Genomic DNA, 9,157 nt, shown 5'->3' on the forward strand with positions numbered 1-9,157 from the left:
GGTGAAAACTAAACCTAATAATAGAAACTGGAAGCTACCGTTTTCAATTGAATTGGGCATATTGTGCTTTGAACATTGATCTAGGGTGGTTCGCTTCCCGAACTCTTAGTCACAAGTTCAACAACTTCAGTTATGGTTGCATTACCTTCCAACGAAGGAACTTCACTTGAAGATCAATTGGAATTGCCAAGCCAATCAAAGATCGATCAAGAAAGTAATAATAACTTCGATTAAACATTTGGGTCTTGCCTCGCATGATCACTGTAGTTTCTACATGTCCGAAGGAGAGGGCTGTTTGCATGTGCTTTGAGATTGTCGATTCGCCAAGGGGGTTTGGTGGAGATTGGTTGATCTCTCACTAAGGGGAGATTTTTCAAGTTCAAATCTGGTGGGACTGGATGAGGCTTAGCTTGGTGGGTTCCTTTTCTAAGAGTAAGCCGGGTTGGGCGGTATAGTTTGCTTGCACGACTTATCTTCTATGGTATTGGAGGAATCACAATGTGCATGAGTGTGATTTTATGCGACCTCATAATGGAAGACAGTTAGCTTTAGATTATGGGAAATCGGTGGGAGATGCCTGGGCTTCCTGTGCTCGTTTTAGGCAATCGGTAGGCTCTGGAGTGTCGTTGAGGTGGAGGCTTCCTCCTGCTGGTTGGATTAAAGGAAACGTGGATGCTACCTTTCGACGTAGGGGTGCAGATGTTCGCATTGGTGGTGTATTTCGCGATTCTGCGGGTCGTTTTATTGCTGGTTTTGTTAGAAGGGTTCGGTCAAGTTGTGTCCTTGAAGCAGAACTTGAAGCCATTTGCCAAGGTTTGGAGCTGGCGGTCAGTAGTCATCTCCTGCCACTACAGCTGGAGTGGATTCCCCGAAAGCAATAGAGATTTTGGATCCATGTTGTGTGGATCGTGGGAGGTTTGGTCGTTTAGTTGAGCGGATTGGTGTTTTGTTGCATGAGATGGCGAGTACTCAATGCATATATGTTGTATGTGCTGCTAATAAAGCTGCTGATTGGATATTTAAGTTTCCACTCGATTTGAGTGTTCTTGGATGTTCTTTCAGGATGTTCCCCACGGGTTGGAGGAGTTCCTTCAGGAGGATTGTGATGCTGCTTCCTTTTAGTTTCTCTTTGAGTCTTTGACTCCGTTGTTTTCTTGTCAAAAAAAAAAAAAATCCCCAAAATCCATTCCCAATATTTCAGGCGCCAATGGTGGATTAGAGGCGGTAGTGCCAGTCACTGGAATCTTGACAGTGGTAGCGGCATCAATAGCTTTAGGGCATCAAATTAACCTGATTATCAAAAAATTCTCTTGTACCTAAAGCAGAATCTCTTAGTTTCCAATCTCATGTGAGGTGGCTAGAATAAATTGAGGAAGTTTGAAGTCCAATTGGGGTGATCCAAGCAAGAATGACTAGAGCAAGCAAATGAGACGAAATCTTGTTTCCAATCTCATATGGTGGAAGATGGTTTCTGTTTCGCATGATTATAGGGTTTCTCGCTACAATCATGATTGTGATATCTAGGTGTGGAGATGATCCAGGAAAGAATCGCAAGAACAAGTCAAATTTAGCTTATTAAAAAAGGACAGCAGGCAGCGAAGGAAGAGGCTGGTAGCCTCGAGAGAATGTCTCGGAGAATTTCAACTCCAATTGAAGCGAAGCACCGAGCCTCTCCATGGAGCATGCCGAGCAAACTTCTGATGCTGATATGTGATAAGAGTTCAGATCCTTCTTCCCCTTGAAAGACATAGCTTCGACTTGTTCTCCATCTCCTCCGCTCAACCTCTTTTCTCCAATGAAACCCTTGTTGCTAGCAGGACTTTCAAGAGCAAAGGGGAGATGGACTTGGGAGTCGGATAAATAAGAGATTTGATTTTGTAAATTAGTAAACTTTAAACCCTTAAAATGTAAAAATAAAAAATAGTATTTACAAGTAAACCCTTGCTATTTGATTCTCAACCGTTCGATCTTATTTTGATTAGTGGCGCAATCACCACAATTGGCAGTAGCCAGCAGTGGCTGCTGCAAATAAAAATCCCCTATTGACCAACTGATATGTCTTTCTCAATCTTTCTAATATATACTTTTTGGGTAATCAATCTTTCTAATACCATATAATTATATTTTTTTTTGCAATGATTATAATGATTATTTGCCTTTAAAAAAAAAAGTGATATAGATTTTTCATTTTCAAATTTTATTGTAAACTTGTTTCCTGGATCAGATCCTTTCTTCCCTTTTATATAACCTTATTTTGGATTTTTTTTTTTATATAAAGATAAGGAGCAACATATTATGCATGACCATGAATGCAATGAATCTGAATCACCTCCCTCTACACTTTTTCACCACACACTTGTATGGGGCCTATGTGAGACCCACCTGGGGGTCCCACCTTTAAATTTTCTAGACAACATTTAGATGTGGGCTCCACATGATTGTGTGATTAAAAAGCGTCGCGGAAGCACTGGGAGGTGGTCCATACTCGAATGCAACCATTGAATGGAGATGGAGGAAACAGTGTAGACCCTTAAACTCATTCTAGAAATTCTACACCTAAATGCTATGCCACTATAGAGATGTTTCTTGTGTTGCATTTTCCTTCAAGTGCATCAGTAAATAATATATTTTTGCCTTCATCCGAAGAAAACATGTATAATACTAGTTGAGTCTAGACCTTCACATCAGCCGAGTACTTGGAGGACCTCTTGAGGGCTTCTCTAGCGTGATTTGAGTAGGTGATGATGCCTATACTCACAAAGGAAATTAGAGCGGCCCAACCTTGTGTTGGTTGGGGGATTACCTCTAATGCCCAGGTTAGTCTAGGCAACAATGGAAGGCTCTGAGAGAATTCTCAGAGCATAGAGAATGATGGTGAATTGAGTCTCATACCTTGCCCGTCTTAGGATGGAGTTTATATAGTGATTACCTAGAGGCGGCCCCTCCAATTTCTCCCATTGATTGAAATGTAGGGTGAGTTACCTTAGGGAGCACGTTCCTTTTCTTAGTGAGATGAATGTAGCCATTTTAGCCACTTCCCCATGCTTCAGAGTGGGTATGATGGGTAGTTTATCTCTAACTGACCCTTTTGACTTGGTCGTCTTCAACGTTCTTCTTTGGACTAGTATTGGGCATTCTCTCATTGCCCGAGCATATCCCAAGTGATTTTGTCACACCCCACCCAGCCAGATCCGGTCATACCTGAATACCCGTGGGGGTGATACACCACAAGACCTAGGTTCAGTGACAATTTCATACAGAATATGATATAACATAATTAAAAGGACAAGAATAATCAACTTCAAGTATTAAAATCCAAAATCCAAAATATCAATTATAATCATCCGAGGTTTAAAATCCAAAAGACATAAATATCAGAGTTTAATAGAAAAGATTATAGTTTGTTCGCAGCGAAAAGTCTCTAAAGAAGGTTCTAATGGAAGGCAACTCCATAAGAACAATCTAGGCAGGAGCATGACGGGTCATGTGCATCCACCTCTTCTCCGATCATGCTCTCATGGAAATCTCCCACCGATGGATCCTCCATTGGAGTGGGGTCCTCGTAACCTGAAGAGAAGTCTAAAATATACCCAAATAAAGGAGTGAGTTCATAGAACTCAGTGAGGTTAACTAGCATCCATGTCATGCATTCATCCATCATTTCCACATCATAAATATAAGATAAGCATGTGATTAACAATACAGCCAATATGATGTATGATTATGATATGATATTCCTAACTCTATCATGTAGTCTCTATGGTAGACATGCTTTAAGTATAAACATCATTCTCCTTTGGGCGGTCTCAGTCACTCTCCCTCAACAAGAGACATCTATTGGGTTCTCCGCGGTTGTTGGGTAAAGTCCTGTCGAACTGTGGTTGGGGTATAGGTCACCACACTCTCACATCACCGTTTGGTATGAGATTTGGCGCGTGTCAATGATAAGCCTAAGCCTAGTGCAAGTTCATACGGTCTCATACTACATATGGTCTGGATATCTCTCCTCATGCCTAATGCCCTTTTGGTTCGATATCTTTTCACCTATGAATGGAATCCTCAATGGGAGGCATCTGTTAGACCCCATTCCTTAACCCAGTGGTCATCCACATATAATAGATAAGATGCTCTCCATGCCCTCTCACGAGTTGGTTACTGGTCTTAAGCGCCCAAGAGCCCTTATCTATTATATGCAACCCTACCTCTCTATGATGATAGCGGACCTGTTTGACATCCAGGACCCAACCACTAACATCACGGGTTAACCGGCTTCAATACCCTACCGGAAGGGTTATAGTACTCATAGGGATTCCTAGCCCAACACTTCTAGACACCTATCATTTATGCAATTTAGTATAATACCATCACATGAGGTCACTAGGGTAATGGGGCGAACACATAATCCCAGTTGATAAAATAAGTTAAGAAGAATAATTCCATTCAACATCATTCATCACATACATTCTCATATCATTTACATATCATTAATATAAAGTTTCAAATAAAGGATAACATCAACTTACTTTCCGTTCGCGCAAAGTCACACACAAGCATATTATAATAGATAACAATTTAGAGCAATTTGTATCACTAATCAAATTCAAAATAGCAACATTTATAATACACAATATGGTTAGTCATTCCTCACCATTCAATTTGGTTTCTTTCTTAATTTCACAATTTTGGCTCACCCGAGTCGGCGATTAAACTCACAAAAATTTCTAATCACACAATAAGATTAATAGACACAAATTAGAAATCAAATGGGTTTCAAAAGAGTTTCCAAAATCACCCAACAAAACCCAATATGACAATTTAGTTCAAACCCGCCGTTATAAACCTAGTTTTAGCAAAAGTTCAATATTTCACCACCGATTCGAAGTCAAATCGAAATGAAACTTTGGGAATGTCTAATTGGCAGTAATAGAGTCTAAGGGTACCTTCAATTTGATCCAATTCGTTCTAGCTCAAACTAAACGTTTTTGCGTTTTGGCTCTTGGAGAGTCGAAACGCAAAACCGTTTGCAACAATTCGCACAAACCACTTCTAAACTAATGGGAAATATAAATATAACTAAACAAAAGCATTCAATATACCTAACATGCATCTAATGATTCTGCAATGATTTGGGTGCCGGCACGCTTCCGAATGGTTAGAATCCAGGAAAATAATCCACAATCATTATCACGAAGTGTTAGAAGAAAGGCAAAGTGGAAAAGACCAACGGAAGGGTGGCTAAAATGCAATGTAGATGCTGCAGTTGGTAAAGAAGATTTCAATCAAATTGGAGGGGTTTTTCGCAGCTCAGAAGGGGTGTACTTGGGAGGTTTTGTGCATAGAATCCCCAAGACAAGTGTTCTTGAAATTGAGCTCCATGCTATTTGTGTAGGCATATGCTATGCAGTAGAAAGAAATATGCTACCTACTTACGTGGAGTCTGACTCTTCACAAGCAATCGATTGTTTGAAACTAAGTGCTCAAAATCAAGGAAGGATGACAAGGATTATTGTGGCGATTTGAGAGTTGGTAGATTTGCATGGAAATATCATAATTACTCATACTAATAGAGAAGCAAATATGGTTGCCGATTGGATGGCGAAGAGAACAACAACATTGGAGTCTCCTACGCATTTCTTTCAGGAACCCCCTCAAGGTATAGAGGATTTCCTTCAGGTGGATCGTTTGACCAGCTCTCTTTAAATTTATTTGGGTTTTTTAACCCCGTTTATGTGTCAAAAAAAAAAAAAAAAAAAAAAAAAAAAGGATGGCCCACCAAGGTCGTGTTAGGTTCAATAAAGACCAACCCAATGCCACTTAGCCAAATCTAAGTCAATTAGGGTTTGTTCAAGCTTGAGAATTCGCTAGCATGGTAGGGTTTGGGCTGATGATCTTAGGCCACAAAAAAAAAAGTCTGAGCAAGGTTGACACCCCCAGTATATAAAAGTGTACTGGACGCTATCGATCATTTGTTCCTTTTCAAAGCATTGGCCTGGGTGAACCTAAGGTTTGGGTACAAGTCTTTCTTTTTTTTTTTTTTTTTTTTTTTTTTTTTTTGGGGGGGGGGGGGGGCGAGGTAAGGAATTAAAGCCACTTTACGCGCACCTTGATTATATCTTCAAAGGGGTAGTCTTTTCATATAATTTAAATATAAGGTAGAGTTTCGCCCTTCGCCTCGAGGATGTTGAACTTTTTACCTCACACTATGAGGTGTTGGTCTTTTGCCGACTAACCAACCCTTCAAGGTCATGTGTTTTTTTTTTTTTTTTTTTTTTATGCTAGATAAGGTGTCTTGCAAATGGTGATTAGTGGGAAACAACTTAATTGTTCATTAGTATTTTCCTACATCACTTACAATCTACTTCCCCTGCTCCATCCTTCTTTTTCTGTGTTGCCATTCAATTCCAACATCTGTCACTAGTTGATCGATATTACTACAATTGTAGCTAGAGATCAAGGTATCCAATCTATCTTTCAATAAAAATTGTTAATTTTAGGCTGCACAGAAAAAGTACTCCACGAACTCTGGTTGTAAGAAAATCTTCAACATCAAATTCACCTTTTATATATCAAACCCCGACAATCACAAGACTAGGCCATTTCTTCCCCGTCCTTGCTCTCTCTCTCTCTCTCTCTCTCTCTCTCTCTTTTCTCTTTTTTTTTTTCCCTTAAATAGATATGTATTTTTTTATTTTATTATTATTATTATTATTATTAAGTCTGAGCAAACTTCACATGCTTCCTATGAAAAAAATAGGAAAGTCAAGTCAAACAAATATTAGTTCAGATAAATTTCATATGGTTCATGATAATATTACTCAACTTATAGGTTGACCCCTTAGCCGCATCTTCGATCTATATGATGAAGCATTCTTCAGACATTATAGAAATGAATCATTTCTTTTTGGAGGCTTGGTTCCACGTGCCATCGATGATGCTATGAAAAGAAGTTTTCTGAAGTTTGCCTCTATCTATGATGTGTGTTCTCCTACTCCACAGGAAGTCCTTCCTCCACCAATAGGGGTTGCATCCAACCCTCCCAGAAAAAGAAAAGTGGTGATTCAGGAAATCCAGGAAGAGAACAATGAAAGTGAGAATTCGAACCAACAAAAAAATTTGAAAATGAATCAATATGGCTCCAATCTATTTTGTTCTGAGGCAGTGATGGCCAGCCTTGATGGGCCATCCGCAGAGAAATGAAAGCCATTTCCCTCAACTGTAGAGGACTAGGCCGCTCCTCTATTCAGAAGGAACTTCATATCTTATTGCAAAAACATAGGCCGCAGTTTGTCTTTCTTTCTGAAGTTAAATCAGTTTTTGTTAATATTAGTAAGCTTTGTACCATGTGGGGATGTAGTCAGTTTGTTTTTGTCCCGCCAACTGGTTGTGCAAGAGGTCTTATCTTATGTTGGTGCTCTTCTATAAAAGTCGATGTTATTTGGTCTTCATCTTGGTGTGTGCATTTACAATGTGAAGATCCTCAAAGTTTATGGTATTTCACTGGAGTGTACTTGAGTTTTGTTCTATCTACTCAAAAATATCAGTGGCAAACCTAGAAAATTTGGCCTCTTTCATTGACAAACCTTGGATTATTGGTGGAGATTGGAATTCTTATCTTTCTACGGATGACAGAATTGGAGGAAGACCTATTCCTCATATGCTTCTCTCTCCTATGTAGAAATTTTCCAGTGATTTTGATCTGCTCTCTCTTCCAAACATTGGTTCAAAATATACTTGGACCAATATACAAAAAGGTTCTAGGCGCATTGCAGGCCTTCTAGACAGATTTTTATGCAACACTGAGTGGTCATCTAAATTTCATGAAGCTAGTGTTACACAGATTTTGATGGCCCATTCAGATCATAAAGCATTGCTTCTTAATATGGATCCTCTCCCAATCAGATCATATAGTCTATTCTGGCTTTGAGAACTTCGGACACTAGAAGAATCATATGAACAACTTCTCATTAATTCGTGGTGACTTCAATTCACAGGATCCCCTTCTTTCTCATTGTCAAAAAAACTAGTTTCCTTTTCCAAGGGCCTAAAGATTTGGAATAAGACAATTGTGAAAAATCTAGATCTCAAAGAAGCCCTACTGAGACAAGATATTTCTTAGCATGAATTAGTACCCGTTGAGCAACGATCTGAACAGTGGTTTTCTAAAGGAGAAGTCATTTATTGGCCAAATTAAAACAGGTTCTTCATCAACAGGCTACTAAATGGCAACAGAAAGTATGCCTCAAATGGAAACTCCATGGTGACAGAATCACAAGGTTCTTCCATCAGATCACCTTGGTAAGAAGAGCTAGAAATCGCATCAGATGCATCAAACACAACGTGTCTTTAGTTATCCACTTAGGAAGAGATTGCAAAAGCATTTGATATGCATTTCAAAAATCTATATTCCTCATCCTCGCCGAGAAGGAATACTGAGTACTTCAATCCTATCAGAAATAGGGTGACAACCTCAGATAGACAATGGCTTTTAAGCCCTCCCACTAAAGAAGAAATCAAAACTGCTGTCTCTGATGCTAACAGGCTTAATTCTCCTGGTCCTGATGGCTTCCCAAGCATATTCTATCAAAAGGGTTGGGACACAATCAAATCTGATGTTATAGCTATGGTTTCTCGATTCTTCGAATCAAGTACTTTCTCAAAGACTCACAACTCTACCTTTCTATCATTGATTCCGAAGATAGATACCCCAGAAACTATGGGAGATTTTCGACCCACCAGCCTTCGCAATATGTCTTATAAAATTATCTCCAAGATTATTGTCATTTGATTGAAGATGATCCTTCCCAATCTCATATCCTTCCAACATAATGGATTTGTTAAGGGTCGTCATAAACAGGACAATATTCTGATTGCCCATGAACTAATGAACAAATTCACAAATGCAAGCGTCTGAAGGAAGGGATTATGGCAGTTAAATTGGACATGAGCAAGGCATATGATAGATTAGAATGGAGCTTTCTTGAGCAGGCTCTGATAGCTTATGGTTTTCCACTGAAATGGATTCAATGGGTAATGTTTTGCGTCACATCCGTGACATATACCCCTTTGATAAATGGATCTTCTTCCATGTCCTTCCACCCCACAAGAGGATTGAGACAAGGAGATCCATTGTCTTCATATTTATTTGTGCTTTGTGCTG

The 9,157-nt window shown here is 39.4% G+C and overlaps 1 protein-coding gene across 1 annotated transcript; it reads left to right on the top strand.

Moving 5' to 3' along the window:
• The first annotated feature begins 518 nt into the window (after positions 1-518).
• Positions 519-1,122, top strand: LOC149011756 (uncharacterized). The gene is made up of 2 exons (XM_089162750.1): positions 519-827; positions 1,063-1,122. Exons 1-2 carry the CDS (start codon positions 519-521, stop codon positions 1,120-1,122), a joined length of 369 nt encoding a protein of 122 aa, XP_089018876.1.
• Positions 1,123-9,157: the final 8,035 nt, after the last annotated feature.

The sequence above is a fragment of the Hakea prostrata genome, chromosome 7 (assembly GCF_041222555.1).
Source record: "Hakea prostrata isolate BN-2017 chromosome 7, UWA_Hpros_2, whole genome shotgun sequence".
NCBI classification, from domain to species: domain Eukaryota; kingdom Viridiplantae; phylum Streptophyta; class Magnoliopsida; order Proteales; family Proteaceae; genus Hakea; species Hakea prostrata.